This window comes from Schistocerca piceifrons, chromosome 2 (genome assembly GCF_021461385.2).
Source record: "Schistocerca piceifrons isolate TAMUIC-IGC-003096 chromosome 2, iqSchPice1.1, whole genome shotgun sequence".
NCBI classification, from domain to species: Eukaryota; Metazoa; Arthropoda; class Insecta; order Orthoptera; family Acrididae; genus Schistocerca; species Schistocerca piceifrons.
Window position 1 is genome coordinate 1,727,690 of NC_060139.1, and position 25,885 is coordinate 1,753,574.

The 25,885-nt window shown below is 44.7% G+C and overlaps 1 protein-coding gene across 1 annotated transcript in view; it reads right to left on the reverse strand.

Moving 5' to 3' along the window:
- Window positions 1-25,885, reverse strand: part of LOC124777935 (cytochrome P450 9e2-like) — a 64,226-nt gene that overhangs the window by 16,385 nt on the left and 21,956 nt on the right. Inside the window, exons 3-5 of the mRNA XM_047253488.1 lie at window positions 15,564-15,701; window positions 667-860; window positions 460-563 (exon numbers count right to left, since the gene is read on the reverse strand). Coding sequence (XP_047109444.1) covers window positions 460-563; window positions 667-860; window positions 15,564-15,701 — 436 coding nt within the window. The remainder of the gene's footprint in view (window positions 1-459; window positions 564-666; window positions 861-15,563; window positions 15,702-25,885) is intronic.

Sequence of the window (25,885 nt, forward strand, 5' to 3'; positions counted from 1 at the left end):
GCAAAAGGTGTATGATGAGTATACCGAAATTATTGAAAACTAGGCTGGTAGTACATTGTTGATTGCAAAAAAAAAAAACTGTTTTCGAATCCTAACATTGGGTAACTACCTGGAGCCCATAACTGAAGTTGCTAGTGTCGACCAATTACACTCTCTGTGGAAGAAGGAAGTTTCATCACTGTTGTGTACATACTTTCCCACTAGAGCGCGCCCCGCTAAGCACAACAGCGCAGGCGCAGCACTCATCTGCCTCCGCACTACAAGATGGCGCTGTCTTAGAGGCGGACCAAATTCTGCTTCCGCCGATCCGCGTATTAATATGTAACGCAGCCAATGAGATTGCTGCTAACGTAGAACCTTTTCTCCTCTCGGATCACACTTGCGCAGTGATACCTGAACGCTCGAGGTATTATAACGAGTGTACAGACCTCCGATTAGTCAGTCTGCATTTGTCTGCACCAGTCTATAGTCAAGCCTTGCTTCTCCCTCGTCTCTATGGTGTCCGACACCATGGTCCTGAAGAATCCCACAGTCTTCGGATCGAAGAACGGTATTCCCAGTAACTGCCGAACATAACACAAAAGAGAAGTATTAGTCCCAGTGGAGGTCTTACCGCCTCAGACCCGTGTGACAGCTGGCGGCAGGCAGGTAGGGCCCCTTACTCACCTCCATGAGCCTCGGGGACATCATGTAGCCGACTCCGACGAGCGGCTTGATGCTGATCAGGCTGCGGCCCATCCTGTAGAACTGGTTGTCGGGGTCCGACAGAGAGTCCACCTTGATGCCGAAGGCCGTCGTCGCGATGATGTCGTTGGTCACGCGCGTGAAGAAGTCCTTCATCTCCAGTGTCAGGGTTTTACCTTTGCCAGAAGAAAACAAACAAACGAGATCAATTACTCTCACGTCTCGCTACGAACCGGAAAAGTGAATCAGGCCGTAGCCTAGTTTTACATTTATCACGCGAGGCATCCAAGAATGTTTCATCTATACACGGCATCTCAAAGCTTCTGGGACAGACTGAAACAGGTGATGGTGGGTCCACAATCGAGTATATTGACTATGAAACCAATGCTCGGAAATGCATATTTAATGCGTTATGGACGTACATTAAGGTGACAAAAGACGTGGGAGGGGAATATGCATATCTACAGATGGTGATAGGGCAGTGTATCGGGGGAGCTGTCATTGGTACTGAATTGATTCATGTAAAAAGATTTCTGACGTGATTATCCTCGCACGACGGGATTTAACAGACTTTGAAAGCGAAATGGTACTTGGAGGTAGACGCAAGGGCATTCCATATCGGAAATCATTAAGAAATTCAATATTCCGATGTCCACAGTGTCAAGAGTGTGCCGAGAATACCATATTTCAGGCATGACCCCTCACCACGGATAGCGCAGTGGCCGACGGCCTTCACTTAACGACGACGAGTAGCAGCGTTTGCATAGAGCTGTCAGTGCTAACAGACAAGCAGAAAGTAACGTCCCACCGGTTAGTGAGTAGTTAAAAAATGGTTTAAATACCTGTGAATACCTTGCCTTCGGTGCCCCTCGACGATTGCATACACGATCTAAAATATGCTTGTTTAATAAATACAGGATACCATAATGGATTTCACTACATTGATGTAGGCCACAACTGAAGTAAAGTAAGTACGTAGATTTATTCACTTCAAAACCTGTATCTCATGATCAGTCTTCGGTGTAATAAGCCTCGTTGTTACTGCTACAGCTAACCGATGGTAGCACATACTACACTGGCGATATTAAATAGTCCAGATGCAGTTATTTGATACAAATGCGTGTGTGACGTCCATTGCATTGTTCAACACTAATACTCAACAAAGTGCGAATATAAAGTCACATATCATTCTGCCTTTTGCGATATTAAATCAAACTGTATAACACTCCGGAATAATCCGTCACTGCACTGATCTAATATGCTTTTATAGACAATGTCCAACACACGAGTTGCTCTATTGCAAATCCAAACCTGAATCATGCACCAAGAACTTACCTCAGCAGTACGCACAGATCTGTCCTCTAGTGGGTCCAACACTCATTTGCCCTAACAATACTCGAGGCTGAGTATTTATACTCTTCCTACAATGTACTACTGGTTATAATAATGCAAAACAGAATTTATAATATGAAATAGTTTAACAACATTATCAAACACTGTATACTATTCCCTATTTTCTTAGAACAAGTTTAAGACTTTTTAAACACATAAAAATCACATTAACATTGAAATTGCAGAAATAAGCATTTAACAATGCTAAACGATCAATTATCTATATTTTGTTGATTAGGCTCGAGATTTAATTCCTACCATTTACAGATGATGAGAACGAAATATATTATACTTTAATCTAAACATTTTCCATATATTAATTTCCTCAATCTGATTTTGGTTGTTTATGGTACAAAGCGTATTGTAACTACTATTGCCTGGTATTGCAATTATTCTTCTAAAAGCCTTTTTCCTATTATCGAAAAGTAATCGAATTTAATTATAGCTGGAGATATAAGAGCATTGATCTAGTAATAGATAAAGCAGGGCTGGTAACCATAAGTCTGGAATGTTACAAACGCAGCTTGAAATAATCGCATACATCACTGTGGGACGTACGAAGAGTGTGTCCGGTAGGCCAGCGCGGCCGTACATTAATGGACTACGGCAGCAGACCTTGGTGACAGCACGCCATCCACTGCAGCGCCTCTCGGGCTGGTGACCACATCGACTGAACCGTAGACGAGTGGAAAATCGTGGCCTGGTCAGATGAGGCACGACTTCAGACGGCAGCAGCTGACAGCGGGGTTAGAGTGAGTGAGGCGCAGAGCCTATGAAGCCACGGACTCAAGTTGTCAACAAGGCACTGTGCATGATGGCGGCAGCTCTACAATGACTTGGGCTGTTTACACTGAATGCACTGGTCCCTCTGGTTATGTTCGGCTACTCGTACACAATATGTACCCATTTACGTGTTTCATGTTCCAAAACAACTATGGAATTTTTATGGATGACAGTACACCATGCCACGATGGCATTCTTGTCTGGCCACCCAGATCGCCCGACGTGAATCCCATCAAACCTTTATGGGACAAAATCGGGTGGTCAGTTCGTGCACTAAATCTAACACCGGCAACGCTTTCGCAATTATGGACGGCTATGGAGGCAGCGTGGCTCAGTGATTCTGCAGGGTACTTCCAACGACTTGTTGAGTCCATGTCACGCCGAATTGCTGCATTACGTCAGACAAAAGGATGTCCGTCCGCAGCTCGTGGTCGTGAGGTAGCGTTCTCGCTTCCCGCGCCCGGGTTCCCGGGTTCGATTCCCGGCGGGGTCAGGGATTTTCTCTGCCTCGTGATGACTGGGTGTTGTGTGAAGTCCTTAGTTAGGTTTAAGTAGTTCTAAGTTCTAGGGGACTGATGACCATAGATGTTAAGTCCCATAGTGCTCAGAGCCATTTGAACCATTTGAATAAAAGGATGTCCGACACGATATTTGGAGGTAACACACTGCCTTTCGTCACTTTACTGTACACTGTGTACATGGCATAACAAAAATGTAGCTCATAATATGCGACCACAACCGTGCATGCAGTTCTGCTGTACTCTCGCAAAGATCACGGGTGTCTGTTGTACACTGCAACAGCCAACAGGTGATCAACAGGTTACACCCATGACCACCAAACCGCGATAATGTACACAACTCAGCTCACAGCGTATATGTCTTGTGACGACCACATGCGTAGTACAGGCGGATTAACCTCTGCGGCACGAACACCACTATTCCTGCTTCAGTTGTCCATCGCATCAGACAGCTTGTGAGGTGTAACACTGTGTACAGTGCGTGACGCGTAGTCGGAGACTGGACGTTATTCATCACGAGAGTTGCCAGACATGCATTTAATGCGCCCGTAAAGCAGTACGCTTTCCCAGCAAGTGTCATACTAAATGGAAGAAGTTTATCTCGCTGGATACCAACTTACGAGAGACGGGATCGTTCTTGACACAGACAGACGGCCAAGGTTCCCTCCAAAAGCGTGTTCCAAGACCAGACATTGACGGGGTGGTGTTGGATAGTTTGCGGACCACTCAGCAGTAAAAACCCTTAAACTTGCTCGTGAAACGCTCACTTCGAAGGATACAGCGTGGGGCGCCTTGTGGAACCCCTACCATCAAAGAACGTGTGCAGGCAGTGGGACGCACAGATTTTGAGTCCCATGTTCACTTCTGTCAATGGATTATCCAACGCAGTACTGTTCACATGTGAGGGCTGATTCATCAGTGATGGAGTTTTCAACAGCCGCAACAGCCATGTCTAGAGTGAGGACAATCCCCACGCCAACACACCGTTGGCCAACAGCAACGATTCTCCGTCAACGTATGGGCGGGCGTTGTCCAAGTTCACCTGATAGGGTCTTACTTGCTGCCTTCCCGTCTGGATGGTCCACGTTACCTGGTGTTACTGCCACTTGTACTGCCGCGATTCTTGGAGACTGTAGCCTCGCCTGCGAAAGGATGTGGTTTCAACATGGCGGTGCACCAGCCCACTTCGATGCTAACGTCCGCGAGCACCTGAACAACACGTGCCTCATAGTTGGATTGAAAGGTAGGTCCCACCCCATGATCAGCGCAATCGCCGGATTTCATATTTCTGGACTTTTCCCTCTGGGGTTACGTCAAGACGTTGATGTATGAAACCCCCATAGAATCAGGTGAAGGCCTGCTTGTTAGTGTCCAAGCCACCTGTCTCCTGGTACAACAGACGCCACGGATCGTCGAGTGCAGCAGAACCTCATATGCCGTTTCCATGCATGCTTTGAATAATTACTATGAGTTACGTTGGTGTTATGCGGTGTACGCTGTGTATGTCCACAACAAAATAAATATGCAATTCCGACCATTGGTTCCCTATCTCGATATAAAGAATTGTGGTCCCACTATCACCTGTTCCAATTTGACCCTAAAGGTTTGAGACACCCTGTATGAACCTATATCCATCACACTCTCTTTTTAGTTTCAGAAGCTGAACTGATAGACCGGAATGTAATATTATTTACTAGGAAACAAACAGGTGTTTTATTGACCAAAATTTTTACTTAGGCCGTCCTCGAGTGTATTCCTACTACGATGACAGATTCATTTTTGCATTCCTTCCAGGTCTTTCGAACCAATTTGTACATGCACTGACAGAAATGAAACTGTTCCAACACAAGCACCTTATTCTAGTGTTTCCGTTCCTGTGGAATACGTTGACTGAAATTTCGTCCTTAGCAGTAGGGCCCAGATTCTTTAAAGACTTCGTATGTACAAAACACCATCAAACGTCGGGTTACTTTACAAGTGAGTTAATGTGTTTAATATTATGACTCTAAGCATGTAAGCGAGGAAAAGTTTATGGAAGGATTGAAGCTATACTTAAATTTTGTTGAAAGTCACTAAGTGCTCTCATTATGAAACAGTGGATGAATATAACCTGAGTAATTTGCACTCCATTTTAAGCAAAAGCTAGTTTTTCGCACCTCTCCATGTTTTTGACGTTATGTCTCCTGAACCAAGTGTCGTAGGATGATATAATTTTGTAGGTACAGTCCTTGCTATATGTGGATACTTTTTGCAAACTTTTTTCCGAACAGAGTCGATAGTAAAGATGTAATAAATTAAAACGTCATATCCGATGCTGAAGTTTGATTGCATGACAAGCTAAAATGTAGTAAGTGGTAATTTTTTCCCCCTTTCATCGTTTTGTTGGGGGTAGCAGCGATAAAACTTTTGTAAAAGTTTGAAATAGTGTCATGTTTGTTGGAAGCAGCTAAGTGCTCACAGTCTCAAGCACTGTATGAATAACGCCCGCTGGCAGGTACACTGAATCAAGACAAACACACAGTTTATATCTGTTCTTACTGTGTTAAACTGTTAACGTAAGATTATCCCTCTTAATGAGTAGATAATGACGGGATTTTAAATTCAGTCAATAAGTACGCGTAATACTGAAAATCAAATTTTTTGTGCTTGGAAGCCAATATATAGGCAACATGGAATTGTCTTCCGGAAGAGACGGTGACTACAAAAAAATCCTACAAACGATGAGTGGTGTAATTACATGACGATTACGGGGAGTGTCTAACTTCACTGGAACTTTTCAGGTGCGCATCAACAAAATACGTGTCCACGTGACGTGCACTTGCAGTTAATCGCATCTTACGGTCTTCGACAGATATCGAATCATGGCATGAGGGAGATCGGGACGTCATACACGGTCCAGTCACATTAGTGTCACTACCTGTCAAAAGTCAGAATAAGGAAATGGTTGAGATGTCGAGCTGACAAGCGTCGTTTAACGATTGCGCTGCACCACAGACATCACAGTATTCCATGGTGTGGACCAAGAGTCAAGTGGGACACTGTGGGTCATTCTGTGGTGTTCAGCGATGAGACTGGATTCTGTCTGTGGTGGTCAGATCGACGCCAAAGTTCCGACCAGATGAAAGGTCACAAGAAGCAGTGACTATCAATACGCATACCTCTTCACCACATACCGCTTCACCTCGTTGAAATGTTTTGCTCCCTTGTGTGGGGAGCAAATGGATACAAAAACAGGGCTGAAGTAGTAATTGTTTATGATGCTTCCCAGTATGTGGGAGGTGTGGTATCGTCCATAGATCGCGGAGCCACACCAAAATCAGTAATACATATCGATACCACAGACATTAGTGAGAGCTCACAGCAATCTGGAACGATGTATGGAAAGAGCTCCTGAAGACTTCGCCTCCCCACTCAGCAGTGCAGCGCCCTCATACTGAGGTCAGTATAGAGCCGAGCATGGGGGAGTGCTACCCCAGCTTGTGACCTCGGATGAAGCACTCACCATCACTGGGTAGGGACTGAGATGGACTTGTATTTCTGTAAATGTGGAACATTGTACTTCAAGAGAACAGTTTGTTAATTAGTGAATGAAGCATTGTTTTGCTAGTCAGTGACAGCTGTAAGTTATCCAGTACTCCTGTGGCAAAGAAGTGTGCCAGAGTGCAGCAAATCTTTTATTCGTCAATGTAATAAATTGAACTAATATTTCATGACGCAGAGTTCCTATGTGTCATCTTGCTGGGCAGTCAAAGAACTCACAGTTATGCCCAGAGTTTCACCTGGACACAACGGGAGAAATCATGATAAACGCTGTAGTCATACCCTCCGTGACCAGCGTAGCACATGGCATATTCCAATAGGATGATTCCGTTCACTGCAAAAACACCTTAAGGTATACACTGATGCTCGACTGACCTACCCCATTCGCTTATTTATTATCTATAGAGCAAGTATGGGATACGAAAATTCCTCTCCACCTGAACAGGCCTCGAAAGGCCCAACGGTACCGACCGACCGCACTGTCTTCCTCACTCGATAGCCGTCACTGAGTGCAGGTAGGGGGAGCATGTGGTCGTCACTCAACTCTCAGTTTTCGCGACCGGAGCAGTTACTCCTCTGTCAGGTAGCTCCTCAATTGGTCTCACAAGGGCTGAGTGCACCCCACTTGCCAATAGCACTTGGCAGGCCCGGCTGGTCACCCAGTCAAGCCCGACGGCAGTTAATTTCGGTGATTCAGAGGGAAGTTAACCTTCCTTAACTACATGGTCGAGTGCCCTCCCTCACACAAACTTCAATTCAAGCCTTCAGCTGAAGATGTGAACTTCTGTCGTGTCCTGACATAGGTGGGAGAGAGAGAAAAGGGGTCACTGGTCAATATACGCTCCCGAGCGGTACACAGCAGAAGGCAGAAGGACGATTCACAGTGAAGGCGTTTGATTGTTTTCTTCTATCTGAGCCAACACTGGTATAGGCATTTACTAGAAATGCAGATGGTGAGACTTGGTAGGGAACTCGTTGTGGAGATTCTTGGACAAACAGGGTTTTGAAACAGTTGTTTACTCCATACAGGACTAATTAATTCACTGGAGGCTAGTTCTAGGGTTAGAAAAAGCATGAGCAAGACTGTTACAATAGAAGCCCCTGAAGAAGTCCCAGGAGTGGATACTAACCACAGTACTAAATACTAGCAGCATCTTAAGACAACAAGCAAAACATTCTGAATGTGACACTGTTCCCTGAGGCACTCCAAGCGAGAGAGCAGACTTACGCGGAGCTGGACCGAGACTGGAGTCGACGGACGCGGATTCAGCGTCCAGATCGTCTGACTGAGAACTCCGCCAAAATACGGGATTTGGGAGTTTTAAAGAGTCGCGGGGAGCCACTGTTTTCCGACTTAGAGCAACCCAGCCAGTCCCGTAGGTCTCTTGGAGGCGCCTGCCAATCACGGTTTAGTTCGGTCCCCTCTACTGCTCCTAAGGCTGGGATGTTAATGCAGTTGCTCTAAGTCCATATTTGGTATCAACATTGTTTAGCTGAAAGCTAAACGTAACTGCTCTGCCAAATAAGGCTTGCAACATTATTGTTATGCGTCATTTAGCCCCGCCCCTCGGGCTCCGTGTAGTAGGGACTGCTAGGTCAACATGTTTTTGGCGTTGTCGCTCTCTTTCTAACCCTTGTGAGTCTACTGACGTTGCTGTTCTCAGGGCTGGCATCAAGCTGGCTTTGTACGCTAGTACGTGCCTGCTGGTTACAAAGTTCTACGGTGGCTACCTGCCACAGCAACTAGACGACCTACAAAGTTACCTGTTGATTCCTTGAAGAGTAACTAGCGCCCTGGGACCGCGTGTGGGGGCGTCTGCATTTTCGCAGGGCTCTCCCCTTACGGTTTACTTCATGCAACAATATCTCTCCTAGTTTCGTCTGCCCTCAGCATCGTCTCTGCTTACGCGCCTTGGAGCGCCTGTCCTCCTTTCTGACAGCTTCAAGATAACACTACAGTAGCAAGGAATAATCAATACATTACAGTTTGTGTTACAGAGGGCATTAGACTTTGGTAGTCCGTGCAGCTGTGTTACATATACTGCTATGGTGGTGTAACGGCTAGCACACCTGCTTACAAGGGAACCTCCCCATCGCACCCCCCCTCAGATTTAGTTATAAGTTGGCACAGTGGATAGGCCTTGAAAAACTGAACACAGATCAATCGAGAAAACAGGAAGAAGTTGTGGAACTATAAAAAAAAAAAAAAACAAGCAAAATATACCAAATGAGTAGTGCACGCGAAGATAGGCAACATCATGGACATATCGAGATAAGGAGCGCCGTGGTCCCGTGGTTAGCGTGAGCAGCTGCGGAACGAGAGGTCCTTGCTTCAAGTCTTCCCTCAAGCGAAAATTTTTTCTTTATTTTAGCAAAGTTATGATCTATCCATTCGTTCATTGACGTCTCTGTTCACTGTAATAAGTTTAGTGTCTGTGTTTTGCGGTCACACCGCAAAACCGTGCGATTAGTAGACGAAAGGACGTGCCTCTCCAATGGGAACCGAAAACTTTTGATCGTAAGGCCATAGGTCAACCGATTTCTCCACAGGAAAACACGTCTGATGTATTCTATACGACACTGGTGACAGCATGTGCGTCACATGACAGGAATATGTTGTCGACCCTCCTAACTTGTACACTTGGCGAATGGGTAAAAAGATTCTTCTACGTTGCCCGATTTAGGTTTTCTTGTGGATGTGATAATTACTCCCAAAAAAGTGATGAAAACAAAAGTTTGTCACATAAACTGCAACAAATGAATCCAAAAGTCTCACACTCGCACACTTTTCTGTGCTCTGTCAAAACATATGTTTTTTACGTTTTCAAATTTTTCCGTGTATAGACCGTCAAATCCTGCATATGTCCAAGCAAATCTGGTCCTGGAATCTTGGAGAGCGAAGTTGATTATGTGTGAGTGCCTGAACTTTGATAATTGTCTGAAAATAAAAAAATCAAACTTTTTGCTCGAGGGAAGCTTTGAACCAGGGACCTCTCGCTCCGCAACTGCTCACGCTAACCACGGGACCACGGCGCTCCTTATCTCGGAATGTCCATCATGTTGCCTATCTTGCACATGGACTACTCAGTTTGTATATTTTGCTTTTTTTTTCATAGTTCCACACAACTTCTTCCTGTTTTCTCGATTGATCTGTGTTCAGTTTTTCAAGGCCTATCCACTGTGCCAACTTATAACTAAATCTGAGGGGGGTGCGATGGGGAGGTTCCCTTGTTAGTAAGCAAGAAGACCCAGATTGAGGTTCAGGTCTTGGCTGTGGCAAAAACTTTGATTCATTTCTTCAGCTTCCATCATTATCATTTACTACACGTTGTGTGATGAACATCTCTATAAGATTTGTTGTTCCATGGTGTCACATTTTTCATTTCGATGAGTATATATTCCAATCTTTCCTAATACTCACTTTTCAAAATCGTGCCATCTAATAACTATCCAAGTTTCCTGAATAATTATTTCTAAAAGTGTGCTTTAGTTATTTAATTGCAAACGTTTAGCAACTTTCTGTAGCACCTCATGTCTAGGAAGACTATGGCCTTAGCGCCACCAAGTGGTACAAAACTTCTGTATTGCAATTTCTGAAATCACATTATCGATAATTTACTATTCAAGAAGTGTTAGACCTGGCATAACGAGACATGACATCGCGTTGTGAAGTCTCACTGTAACAGCTAAACTAAAAGCTAAAACTAAAACACAGTTTTCGTCAGTGACTGATGGAAACTAAAGAGATAATAAAGGTACACCTGGAAATTTATTAAATTATGAAAGAACAAACAGTCTTGGTTGCAAAATTGGATTTTTTGTTTTATTAACCTCCAGTTTTTCAACCAAGACTGGTTGTTCTTTCATACTGTTGCCATTGGTTGCTGTGTCACACCACCTTAGATGGGAAAAAGGGACATGTATTAAATTAATTTTAGTAGTTTAAAGACTTGGTTTTGTTGAAAAAATTCTAGCTTTTATTCTCTCTCAGTGATCTTTTCATTGATGCGAGTAAACTACACTGGTGTGAAAAACTTAAGGAATAAAGTAACTTTCGCGTGATGTGTCACTGGCAAGTAACGTAGCTCGATGAAACTTGGACCACAGACAGAAAGAACTGCTACGGTGCACTGCCGAAGATAACTCAAAGAAATACACAATGAGGCGAACGAAAATGACACTTTTGTTTAAACACAAAAAGTACACTGAAATCAACGCGATTTATAATGGTCCCCGTGATATTACAAAAGGTGGAGCATAGTTATGATTAGGCTATGCGATCGGTAGGGATGGCAGTGCTCTGCGACTTACTCTCATGCTGGCCACAACATTCGTGAGGAATTCTTGTGCTGGGGAGTTCCCTTTGTCTACCAGCACGACTGACAAGTGCTGCATGGTCAGTTAATGCATATGGACGGGCTGCAGTATCTCTTCCCAACAAATCTCACGCGTTCTCAATGGTATTCAACTCCGGGGAACCATCTGCCGAATATCTTGTCGTTACAAGAGATCCCCTGTGCTATTCGATGCGGTCGCGCATTGTCATCCATAAAAATAAAGTCATATCCGAATTCACACTTGAAATGACGCATATGAGTAAGAAGTATAGTGTCACAATAACACTGACCTGTGACTGTACCGTGTTCAAACATTTAGAGGTCAGTAAACCGATGGAACATTATGCCCCTCCCCATCATAACAGCTGGACAATGTTCGACAATGTCCCTAGGTGGATTACGTGTTCCTACCTCTCCCCATGTGAGGGTACGTCCAGAATCACTATACAGACTGAACCTGCTCTCATCCGCAAATAGCTCGTGACTCTGTAACAACAACGACTCTGTTCTATTGTACATCTACGTAATTCTTTTCATCTGATTTTACGATAAACTTGTGTAACTGATATGAAACTTCCTGGCAGATTAAAACTGTGTGCCCGACCGAGACTCGAACTCGGGACCTTTGCCTTTCGCGGGCAAATGCTGCCACTAAGTTTCATATCAGCACACACTCCGCTGCAGAGTGAAAATCTCATTCTGGAAATATCCCCCAGGCTGTGGCTAAGCCATGTCTCTGCAATATCCTTTCTTTCAGGAGTGCTAGTTCTGCATGGTTCGCAGGAGAGCTTCTGTAAAGTTTGGAAGGTAGGAGACGAGATACTGGCAGAAGTAAAGCTGTGAGGACCGGGCGTGAGTCGTGCTTCGGTAGCTCAGATGGTAGAGCACTTGCCCGCGAAAGGCAAAGGTCCCGAGTTCGAGTCTCGGTCGGGTACACAGTTTTAATCTGCCAGGAAGTTTCATATCAGCGCACACTCCGCTGCAGAGTGAAAATCTCATTCTTGTGTAATTGATGTTCTGATTTCTTTTCTTTTTGTTGCATGTCATTATGTTAAGAAAACTGTAAATAAGTTTCAATGTGAATAATAATGTTTATGTCAAATTTCAAGTAATATTGTAATAGAATTGAAATGTAAGAAATGTTGAGACTGTTGTAAGATGTTTAAAATTGTAACAGTGCGTCTGGCCCATACGTAGGCAATGTGCTAGGAAATGTAGAGTGCAAAACCTCGGGTGAATACCCTGTCTGTCAGGGAGCGGTAAAAGGTGGATGGCAGGCGAGCGCGGGAAAATGCACGCGGGCACTGCACGGCACAACGGGCTCAGCAGTAGCTGTTGGAGTTTGGCACTGGTCTGAGCAACACCTTCTGGAGCGAGGAGGCTCTCCTGGAAGACGTAGATTCACTGAGCCTCGGGTATGCCGTTCCAACGCCCACACAGCATGCCAAAGTTCCACAGGCATTAAATGGAAAAGTATTGCGACGCTAAGAAGAATTAAAGTGCCGACACATCAAGAGCCATAGCTGTGGTTGTATGGGTGCTCTGTGCCTCGACATCTTGCCGCCCGCCAACCGCCGCATCGATACTATGAGGTCGAAACTTTTAGCACTGTATTCGTATGGATCAGAGAGTGAACTGTGTTTGTTTGGTGCAATAATAACCTAAATTTTACCAGAACCTTTCCATCATTTAATTATCCTCGCAACTAACCTAGACAGGGTCCTTTCCTAACGTTGTGCAATCCGAGTGTCCCGAAATGAAAAGTAAAAATTGTGTTAATAATAATTATTTGCAGAACTAGCTATATTAGAATGGTGTTTAAAGAAATGTTTTGTTAATGAAGCAGTAAATGAATAGTGAAGGTCTAACGAAGTCGAAAGATAACTTCAGTATTGATATAGTAATTAAGTTTATTATTTAGAGACAGATTTAAAGGCATTTAAATGAGCAGTAAATAAGATCAAAAGAGTAGTAATTTATATACTGGAAATCTTGAATGAATAACAAATTCAGTAATCATTTTTTAAATACAGCGATCTTAACAGTTTCAGGGTCTCCCCCCCCCCCCGCCCCCTCCTCATTCATTTGAATTCTGAAGTGTTCTAAATTGGTTTGACCAGCAAAAGTTAAAGTCAATATAAAAGTCAAAATTTATCAGTGTTTTGTGTTTATCAAAATTGACATTTTGTGTGTGGCATGAAAGAACAATTTCTAGGGTAACCTATGTCCGATTTTAATCAGATTAATAGACAGTATAAAGTTTTGTAGTAAACATTATAGTGTAGTGTTATGTATTCGTGATTTTCCATATCAGTACAGAACGTGAAACTATCAGTTCAGTAGATTTTCTGGTTCTAAAATTCTACTATATTATGCAGTGTTACAACTTGAATATATACCAACTTGTAAAGGGAAGAAACTCAGTTACTGCCGAATTAGGCAGGCGAGCGTATTATTGTCACATTGGTAGCATCTTCTGGTTTGCTTTTGATCCAGCCTGACGTGTGATGGCATTTCGAACTTACTTGACGGATCATTGTTCTTACAGAGTGGATGTAAGTCTGATTTGCCACCATTCAGGTACACGCGGTCGATATCTATGCGAAGTTCCTTTCTCATAAGGTGAACCCCGCTCACTTACCACAGCACAGGCTTTAACGAGTATTGTGTCAGGGATTACAACCCCACTGCTCACTGATACAGTGAGTCCCTACGCTCGTGGCATCGACCCAAACGGTGCTGCAGATGGGCGGGTTTAATCGGAACACAACATACTGGTCGTCAGGCAGATGGACCACCCCCATGCAGTTCAAATGGCTCTGAACACTATGGGACTTAACAGCGATGGTCATCAGTCCCCTAGAACTTAGAACTACTTAAACTTAACTAACCTAAGGACATCACACACATCCATGCCCGAAGCAGGATTCGAACCTGCGACCGTAGCGGTCGCGCGGTTCCAGACTGTAGCGCCTAGATCCGCTCGGCCACTCCCCCCCCCCCCCCCCCCCCCCCCGCCCATGCAGTCGCCGTACCAATGTGCAACGTGAGACTGCGAGCCTTGCAGTTCTGTTACATGTGGTTGCAACTGCAGCCGCTGTTTGACGTGGGTCGCTTCTTGCCAGCAGTACGACGAGGCGGTGATCTGCTGCTGCAGTTGACCCTGGTCAGCTACCTCCTCTCCTGTGGGCTGCAGTGCCTGTGGTTCGAAGCGCTCCCCGTGCACGTGAAACAATGCTGCGAGCAGTGCCACACTCCTCAGCTACCCGTCACTCTCCGTCCTTCTTCCAGTGTCACGACGATTATTCACCGTGTGAAGCCACTGTCTGTGGCCCGCGTTGTAACGAAGGACGTCACCACAGAGCGCCGTAACAGCTCGCTGATTGGCACATCCTGTCTTCTCCCGTTCTTTCAACTGCCTCGTGTTGCGGGGCCAGTCCTATTTGGCGCTACAGTCGCAGGTGGTCACTCGCTTTCTGTACACGACTGGGAGTCCAATGGCACTTTCATTTTCACCGAGTTCTTAATACGTTGTGTTACTTTACCTACCTCGTCCTTACGTTCTGAAAAACAGTGTATTTGCGTGTTCTCGCTAAATATTTTTATGCTAGTGTGCATACGATTTCTTCTAGGTGATTAATATCGAGTACAATTCCATTTTTACAAAAAGCTCCATGCAGATAAAGTACATGAGCTATATTACCAAATCGATATAACGTAACCGGTGTACACTAATGACGCAAAAATCATATGTGTGGTGTCACCGCCAGACACCACACTTGCTAGGTGGTAGCCTTTAAATCGGCCGCGGTCCGTTAGTATACGTCGGACCCGCGTGTCGCCACTATCAGTGATTGCAGACCGAGCGCCGCCACACGGCAGGTCTAGAGAGACTTCCTACCACTCGCCCCAGTTGTACAGCCGACTTTGCTAGCGATGGTTCACTGACAAATTACGCTCTCATTTGCAGAGACGACAGTTTAGCATAGCCTTCAGCTACGTCATTTGCTACGACCTAGCAAGGCGCCATTACCAGTCACTATTGATGCTGTAAAACATGTACCGTCACGAACGATGTTCACCAATTATGCATTAAAGTCAAATATTCCAGAAGCTACGTACTTTTTTTACTAGACTCAACTACTTTAACTGTTCCAGACCTCACGCCAGCCTGCGTGAGCTTAAACGCGTGCCTTTCGGCTTCCTCCAAGTGGCTTGGCTGTCTTGCCAAGCCACAACAATATGAATCTGCGTCACCGTACGTACCAGTAGCATTTATTTTCCAAGTAGATACAACACAGGCACTCACCTTCGCCATCCCCAGTTTCTTTCAGCAGATAATCGACAAGCTGCTGCCCGATCTCTGTCATCAGAACGAACATGTTCTTCATCTTCATGGAAGTGAATGCCGGGCTCAGGGTGGCTCGCATGTCGTGCCACTCCTTTCCTGAGAACAGAAAGAACGCAAAATAATGTAACATCAGCCGCATGAAAAAGCTCAAGGTGTCTTTGGCCGATCACACTGCCGCCTTATTATAAAGTCCACGCGTTCGCAATAAGACTGAAGCAGCAGGATAGCGGCAAGTACAGAAACCATCAAAACACTTTTTTACTTGTATATTTACAATATATTTAAGTCTCTTACTTGGTACTAACAAGTGGTTAGGGAATGCTGCAATAATTATATATTTGTACACTCCTGGAAATTGAAATAAGAACACCGTGAATTCATTGTCCCAGGAAGGGGAAACTTTATTGACACATTCCTGGGGTCAGATACATCACATGATCACACTGACAGAACCACAGGCACATAGACACAGGCAACAGAGCATGCACAATGTCGGCACTAGTACAGTGTATATCCACCTTTCGCAGCAATGCAGGCTGCTATTCTCCCATGGAGACGATCGTAGAGATGCTGGATGTAGTCCTGTGGAACGGCTTGCCATGCCATTTCCACCTGGCGCCTCAGTTGGACCAGCGTTCGTGCTGGACGTGCAGACCGCGTGAGACGACGCTTCATCCAGTCCCAAACATGCTCAATGGGGGACAGATCCGGAGATCTTGCTGGCCAGGGTAGTTGACTTACACCTTCTAGAGCACGTTGGGTGGCACGGGATACATGCGGACGTGCATTGTCCTGTTGGAACAGCAAGTTCCCTTGCCGGTCTAGGAATGGTAGAACGATAGGTTCGATGACGGTTTGGATGTACCGTGCACTATTCAGTGTCCCCTCGACGATCACCAGTGGTGTACGGCCAGTGTAGGAGATCGCTCCCCACACCATGATGCCGGGTGTTGGCCCTGTGTGCCTCGGTCGTATGCAGTCCTGATTGTGGCGCTCACCTGCACGGCGCCAAACACGCATGCGACCATCATTGGCACCAAGGCAGAAGCGACTCTCATCGCTGAAGACGACACGTCTCCATTCGTCCCTCCATTCACGCCTGTCGCGACACCACTGGAGGCGGGCTGCACGATGTTGGGGCGTGAGCGGAAGACGGCCTAACGGTGTGCGGGACCGTAGCCCAGCTTCATGGAGACGGTTGCGAATGGTCCTCGCCGATACCCCAGGAGCAACAGTGTCCCTAATTTTCTGGGAAGTGGCGGTGCGGTCCCCTACGGCACTGCGTAGGATCCTACGGTCTTGGCGTGCATCCGTGCGTCGCTGCGGTCCGGTCCCAGGTCGACGGGCACGTGCACCTTCCGCCGACCACTGGCGACAACATCGATGTACTGTGGAGACCTCACGCCCCACGTGTTGAGCAATTCGGCGGTACGTCCACCCGGCCTCCCGCATGCCCACTATACGCCCTCGCTCAAAGTCCGTCAACTGCACATACGGTTCACGTCCACGCTGTCGCGGCATGCTACCAGTGTTAAAGACTGCGATGGAGCTCCGTATGCCACGGCAAACTGGCTGACACTGACGGCGGCGGTGCACAAATGCTGCGCAGCTAGCGCCATTCGACGGCCAACACCGCGGTTCCTGGTGTGTCCGCTGTGCCGTGCGTGTGATCATTGCTTGTACAGCCCTCTCGCAGTGTCCGGAGCAAGTATGGTGGGTCTGACACACCGGTGTCAATGTGTTCTTTTTTCCATTTCCAGGAGTGTATTTGAACATCCGCTGAGGAACACATTTTGGGTTTACACGAAACTGCACAATAACATATCTAGATATTCTGTGATTTTGTTGTTTACTCGTCTTACTGTCTTATCTGTTCATACATCACAGAAGAAGTAAATATTTCAGAATCGTATCAGCAACAGCTGCCAACATGCGTAAGTTAGAACCAGGTATCCTCGGTGTAGCAAAGGAACTCAAATCACTGAATAATGGCCAGTCTATCGATTCACATTGTATACCTATTAGGAGTATACCTAGTAGGTATACCTATTAGGAGTAAGCTGAAATAATAGCTCCATGCTTGGCAATAACGTGCAAGGGCTCGTTCGACGGAAGGACCTTAGCTAAGACTGGAGAGATGCGTAGGTCACACCAATACACAAAAAAGGAATAGGAGCAATCCGCTGAATTACAGACCCGATATGCCTGGTCTTCCCTGTTTTGACGTATGTCAGCGTAAGTTGATGGACAGAATATATTAGCCGTTAAATACGGTAAACTGTATGTTAATGGTATTTCATTGTGCATAACCTCAGCCATATTATATACCTTGGATATGTACTCGTATCCTGTAGCACGACAACTGGTCTAAAAGATCAGAAATATGGTTTTTGGCGATGACATGCCACAAGCACGTCAGATATATATTTACATTTGAACGTGCACTTGCGAACGGCTACAAAGCCGAACTCACGCTACGAAATCAAAATCCTACTGCAAATCGACGGCAGGAATTTTTTTTTTTTAAACTTATATTGTACAATCATATCTTGCGTTGACCATTATGAATTACGTCAAAGAAAACTTCCTATTGATACAGAGCCAGAGAGGATTCAGAAAATATCGGTCGTGTGCAGCGCAACTAGCTCTTTCTTCTCTTGAAGTAACGCGTGCTAACGACGTGGAATCTCAAATTCGTTCCGCATCTCTAGATTCCCAGAAGGCTTTTGATACCGTTCACCACAAGCGGTTTCTAACAAAATTGTGTACCTATGGATTACTGTAACAGCTGTGCGGCTGGATTCGTGATTTCCTTTCAGAAAGGTGACATCCCGCAATGGCTGACGGAAGTAAAACAAAATCGGTCCGCATCTCGTGGTCTCGCGGTCGCGTTCTCGCTTCCAGAGCACGGGGTCCCCGGTTCGATTCCCGGCTGGGTCAGGGATTTTCACCTGCCTCGTGTTGGCTGGGTGTTTGTGTTGTCCTCATCATTTCATCATCATTCATGAAAGTGGCGAGACTGCACTGAACAAAGGTTGGGAACTTGTACGGGCGCTGATAACCGAGCACTTGAGCGCCCCACAAACCAAGCATCATCATCATCATCAAAACAAAATTGATATCTGGCGTTCCCCAATGAATTGTTACAGGCCCCTCTGCTGTTACAAATCTATATAAATGATCAGGAGACAGTCGGGTCAGCCCTCTGACATTGTCTGCAGGTGATACTATCGTTTACCGTCTAGTAAAGTCATCAGAAGATCAAAACCATTTGCAAAATGATTTAGACAAGACATCTGTATGGCGCGAAAAGTGGCAGTTGGCGCTAAATTATGAAAAGTGTGAGGTGATCCACATGAGAACAAAAAGAAAACCGTTAAATTTCGGTTTCACTATAAATCGCACAAATCTAAGGACTGTCAGGTCAACTACGAACAATTTAAATTGCAGCTATCACACAGATAAGATTGTGGTTAAAGTCAACCAAAAAATGCGTTTTATTGGCAGAACAGTTAGAAGATGCAACAAATCTACTAAAGAGATTGTCTAAACTACTCTTGCGCGCCCTCTGCTAGAGTACTGCTTTTCCGTATGAGATCCTTACCAGATAGGATTGACGGAAGACATCGACAAAGCTCATAGAAGGGTAGTTCGTTTCGCACCATTGCGAAATAGGACAGAGAGTGTCACGGATCTGATACACAAGTTCACGTGGCAATCATTAAAACAAAGGCGAAATTACACTCACCAACTTTCTCTTCCGTATGCGAAATCAAGCAGTTGACGCCCACCTGCATACGGAGACAGATCAACATAATAAAACAGGAAAAATCAGACATCGCCTGGAAAGATTTAGGTGTTCGCGAGTAGATAGGTAGAGGAATGGTGTGTAAGTGGTTTGATGAACCTTTTGCCACGTATTTAGGTGTGACTTGCTGAGCAGTCTTGTAGATGTAGATAAGGAGGCTCACCACAGAACCGACAAGATCACTGACCAGACATGCGTTAAGATATCCAAGAATAATTTCCATGGTACTAGAGAAAGCTATAGACGCCAGAAACTGTATGGGAATCCAGAGATTCAAATATATCCAACAAAAAACTGAAAAATTTGGGCGCTGCTCCGATATGAAGAGGTTGGGCAACATCTAACCAGTCACTAGGTAAGTAAGCAAACTGGAATTTTTTTTATTTACATTAACATCTTACGTTTTACAGCAACAACTTAAACTCACAGCATCTCTTCAAAGTCACGTCAATTCATATCAACGTATTCGTTACAACAACCCATACAATTTTTTCACCTTCTGTGAAAAATCCCTAAATCTATTGCAGGAAGAGGTAGCCAGATAGGATCCAACCAACTAATAACAACTCTTTGGTTTCTACTGGAGTTTTAAACAACAATGACTTCAGATAAGGCAGGCCGGAGTGGCCGAGCGCTTCTAGGCGCTACAGTCTGGAACCGCGCGACCGCTATGGTCGCAGGTTCGAATCCTGCCTCGGTCATGGATGTGTGTGACGTCCTTATGTTAGTTAGGTTTAAGTAGTTCTAAGTTCTAGGGGACTGATGACCACAGCAGTTGAGTCCCATAGTGCTCAGAGCCATTTGAACCATTTGAACTTCAGTTAATCCTAAGAGAAAGACAGCACAGATAAGAGACCCAGCCATCAAACTGGCCTCTCGCTCGAGCATCCCTTTCCACTGTAACGATGACCCTCTCTTCTCTTGCCATGATCGGCAAAGTAAAATTGCCATGTGTAGAGGATGTATTCCGATCTCTGTTTTCGTCTACAGTTTCCACCCCCTAACGCTCCCTTTAGTACCATGAAGGTCATTCCCTGATGCCTTAAAAGATCTCCCATCATCCCGTCCCTTCTTCTTGTCAATTACTTCCATATATTCCATTCCTCGCCGATTGTGAGGGAACCTCCTCATTCCCTACCTTATCTGTCCACATAATTTTCAACAGTCTTCTGTAACACCACATTTTAAACACTTGTATTCTCTTCTCCTCCGGTTATACCACAGTCGATGACCCATTGCCATACAGTATTGTGCTCCAAACGTACATTTCCTCCTCAAGACCAGTAGACTTCTGCTGGCCAGGAAAGCCCTTTTTACAAGCATGCTGTTTATGTCCTCCGTGCTTCGTCCGTCATGGGTTATTTTGCCCCCTATGTAGTAGAATTCCTTAACTTCAACTACTTTTTCATTACCAAGTATAATTTTAAGTTCCTCGCCGTTCTCATTTCTGCTTCTCATTACGTTCGTCTTTCTTCGATTTATTCTCACTCCGTATTCCGCATTCATCAGAACGTCCATTTCATTCAGCATATCTAGTAATTCTTCTTCACTTTCATTGAGGATAGCAAAGTCATAAGCGAATCTTATTATCGATATCCTTTTACCTTGAATTTTAATCCCACTCTTGATTTTTTTTTTATTTCCGCCATCGCTTCTATGCATAGCAGCTGGGGCGAACGACTACATCCCTGTGTTTCATCCTATCTGATCCTTGCATTCCTTTCTTAGTCATCCATACTTACTGTTGCCTCTTGGTCCTTGTACATATTGTATATTACTCGTCTTCACTATAGCATAGCTTACCCTTATATTTCTAAGGGTTTCGAAAATTTTCATCGTCATCTAACATATCCTCTATTTCCTTTCCCGTTCTATATTATTCTTGCCAGAAACGTGGATGTATGGACTGTTAAGCTGATTGTACGACAATTCTCGCACTTGTCGGTTCTTACAATCTTCGGAATTGTGCGGATGATGTTTTTCCGAAAATCTGGTCGTATATCCTCCTCATTTAACAGTGTAATTCCCGTTGCACTCTTAATGTTACAACGCTTGCTTTCAATTTCACTGAAGGTTGTTTGCCTTTTCTGTTTCTTGAGTCATTACTTCCGACAGTCATTTCTTCTTCGATTTAGTCACATATTTCATGTAGCAATTTCGCCTTTGCTTCCCTGCACATCCTATTTTTTTCATTCATAAGTTACTTGAATTTCTGTATTCCTGAATTTCCCTGGACATTGCACTTCACTCATTTCTCGATCAACTCAAATATTTCATCTTTTACCTATGATTTCTTCGCCGTTACCTTCCTTGTGCGCACGTTTTTCTCTCCGATTTCTGTGATTACCCTGTTTAAAGATGTCCATTCCTCATCAACTGAACTGTGTACTGAGCTATCCATTATTCGAACCTCTATGGCCTCAGAGAAATTCAATCGTATCTTTTCAGTCCTTTATACTTCCATCTCCCATTTCTTTACTTATTATTTTTTCTTGACTAGTCTACTAAACTTCAGCCTACTCTTCATCACTACCAAATTATGAATCTGTACCTGCCCCTGGGTACACCTTGCAATCCAACATCTGATTTGGACATCTCTGGCTGAACATCTGACTTTTTCCAAGTATACTACCTCCTCTTGCTATTTTTGAACAGAGTATTCGCTATCACTAGCTGAAATTTACTGCAGAACTCATTTAGTCTTTGTTCTTTCTCTTTCCTACTACGAAGCCCATATTCTCCAGCAACCTTTACTTCCTCATCTTCCTCTACAACCGCAATCCAGTCTCCCACGGTTATTAGATTTTCATCTCCCTTTACATACTGAATTACCCATTCAATATCTTCATATGCTTTCTCTATCTCTTCACCTTCAGCTTGCGACGTCGGTATGTATACCTGAGCTACTGTTTGCTGTCGATTCTGATGAGAACAATTGTATCGTATGAGGAAGAAGACACAAAGGAATTAAAGGCATTAGCTGCCATTAGCCATCGATTTAAATCAAGGGGGAAAGTTGAAAATGTGTGCCAGACCAGGACTCTAACCCACGTCTCCTACTGACTACGCAGACGCGCCGACCTCTGCGCCATTCGGACACAGCGGTCGACACAACTGCACGGACTACTCTAGCTCGATACCAGTCAGACCCAAATTCTCAACTCATCCCCAATTACTCGCGGCGTTTCAGAAGTTTGGAAGTTCAAATGGTTCAAATGGCTCTGAGCACTTCGGGACTTAACTTCTGAGGTCATCAGTCCCCTAGAACTTAGAACTACTTAAGCCTAACTAACCTAAGGATATCACACACATCCATGCCCGAGGCAGGATTCGAACCTGCAACCGTAGCGGTGGCGCGGTTCCAGACTGTAGCGCCTAGAAACACTCGGTCACTCCGGTCGGCCATGTCTGGAAGTGACAGGGTAGCTAGAAAATCTGAAAAGGGAAATACTAAGGCTCAGTATAGGTATTGGGGGACGTCAGTGCAGTGAAATCAAAAGAAGACAATGATTTTCGGTCAGATGAGTGTAGGATGATAATATCAACAGCAGGAGGAAATGGAATAACGGGACTAGAATTGTGAGACCTTAACTTTTCCCGGCGAACTGAATGTTCAAATAACTTACGGGTTTGCTGCCGGGTGACTTCGTCGACCACCGCCGATATTTCGACAGGAGCACACCCTGCCATCCTCAAGGCACAGCTGCAAGGAGGAAGCAGTGTGCACGGGAATTTAATCTCTCGGTTCAGAGAGGAGAAACAAGGAAGATACCACACACAGGACAAGTAACCGCAGAGTCAACACACAACCAAAGATAACCAACATCAGAAATACCGACAGCGACTATTAATCAACAGGTGAGGTAGCACTAATTCTGTCCCTCTGTGTTTTGATGAGAGACAGAGCCGGATTCCAAGCAGCATTTAAACAAAATCCACCAACTCTGTTTACGAGGTTGCTTGATAGTTTGATTTCAACAACTTCCTTAATAACACTATCCCAATACCTGGACGTGCAAGCCAGAATCTCCGTGTTGTTGTATTCCATAGGATGGCCAGTGTCAAGGCAATGTTCTGCAATAACGGATTTGCTCGGCTGTTGTAAGCGTGTGTGACGCTTTTGTTCAATACACCGGTCTTCCACAGTCCTGACTGCCTGACCAATATGTGACATGCCACAACTGCAAGGATACGATAGACACCAGCCTTACGCAAACCAAGATCATCTTTTACGGACGCCAACAGGGCCTTAATCTTAGATGGTGGTCGAAACACACATTTCACATGATATTTCCGCAAAATACGGCCAATCCTGTTGAAAATGCTTACTGCGTAAGGCAAAAAGGCCGTAGACTTAGGTGCCACTTCGTTGTTACCGTCACACACCCGTTGCACAGAAGGTTGATAGCGCAACGCACGTTTGATCTGCCTCTCACTATAACCATTCTGACGAAAGGTGACTTCGAGATGTGCTAGCTCAGCTGCCAAACTTTCAGGGTCTGAGATAACTTGGGCCCTGTGAACCAAGGTACGAAGTACTCCTTCACGCTGAGCTGGATGGTGACAACTATCAGCTCGCAGATACAAGTCAGTGTGAGTAGGCTTCCTATGAACAGAATATCCCAACGTACCATCACTCTTCCTTCTGACCAACACATCAAGGAAGGGAAGGCATCCATTCTTTCCCACCTCCATAGTGAACTGAATATTCGGGTGGATTGAGTTCAGGTGTTCCAAAAACCGGTTTAAATTCTCACTACCATGAGGCCAAACAACAAAATTATCGTCTACATATCTGAAAAAAAAAACACGCAGGTTTCAAGATCGCTGACTCCAATGCACTTTCCTCAAAGTCCTCCATAAACAAATTGGCCACAATAGGTGACAACAGGCTTCCCATTGAAACTCCATCAGTCTGTTCGTAGTACTGACAATTGAATAAATTGCGGAGGTTGGATAAACCTCGCAGCAGTAGAGTAAAGATGGAATGTGCATTATCGTTTTTATTGAAGTGTCGAAATCATAGTGTGGTTGCAACGTTTGGTAAGGTTGTGCATCATATTAATTCTCCTGCCGCCAATCGCATCAAGCAACGTGCTGGTTTAGCTCTTGTTCGTGAAAGGATCCACTATACTCGCCGTCAATTAGATTTTGTTTCTAAGGAATTATTTCAGCTTCATTTAATGTAATCCTGGCGGACGTCTGTAGGTGAGTCAACATACAGATATTCGTCTACGAGTGTGAGAATGTTCACGTTTCACAACTGATGCAGCACATCCGGCTTGTGAGGCAGTTCTACCATTCAGAGGGCCACAATGTGACGTCTTCAAAACTCGCTCAGTTGGCTGTAGGGAGAACGAGAGCGTCTCCATGGTACAGCTACCTGCTTGCTTCACACATATACAGCACAGCGAGCCATCTGGTTGTGAGCATTCCTATGAAATGGTAGAGACAGATGGCGCTCTGGTAACTATGCCACTGCCCTATCTGTTGGCGGACGACGTTGAAACCATTAGCAGAGTATTTACCATCCCCCATGTGGCACATGTCGTCGGATCACAATCTATGTCGTCTTTCCAAGTGTGTTAATTTTTTGTTCCGGATGTGTATTTTGATAATTGCAAACCCACTTATCAGAAACTATAGCCTTAGTTCCTGTCGACCTGGAATCATGATATTTGGCAGAAGTAAGGTTTCACAATACAAGCAACGAAAAATACACATATTTCTTTTACCAGTGGTTATCCGACCGTCTATCTGTTCTTCTGTTAAGACCTTTCTTCTCAGGAATGAGTAGAGGTACATCTTACTCGTATCGATGAGAAGGAAAAGTCGATGAGATTCTCGATTCCCAGGATAGATTAAGTATCTATATAAATAGTTAAGTTTGTGCAGAGCGAGTCTTAGAAGCAGTTAGCCGGATTTGTGTTTCGGATAATGTGTGCAACGTATACTGCTGCGCAAAGGAGCAGATGAATTGAGTGTTGTATTTCATTTATTCAGAAACAAAGGAAATTCTGTTACTGTCTGTATTGACACTTGTGTTGCAAAATACAGAAAAGCAAACAAAATACCTTAAACAGAAAGACAGACAAAAGTGGTCGACACGATGGCTACTCAAGCATAGGTGGTTTTCGCACGTATATTTACTTCACGAGTTTCAGGGCGAACTCAACGATGAGCGTAATTATTTTTATGAACGTATAATTATCTGAAAGAAATGACTGTAGTTCCGTCGTAAGTTGCATTAAAAAGTAGCTTTTTTATTTCTTGATGGCGACTAGTTTTGGACACCTGTATGCATTTTCAAACCATCCATATCGTAAGTGTGGGAGAGCCTATGACCAAAAATTGCCCCTGCAGTGATGATCACAGTATCACTATGGCCTGATTCAGCAACAGTTAACAGACAGGACAGACAGTGGCGCACGCTGTAAGCTGGTATAAGTATATTTTGATGCTCATGGCTCCT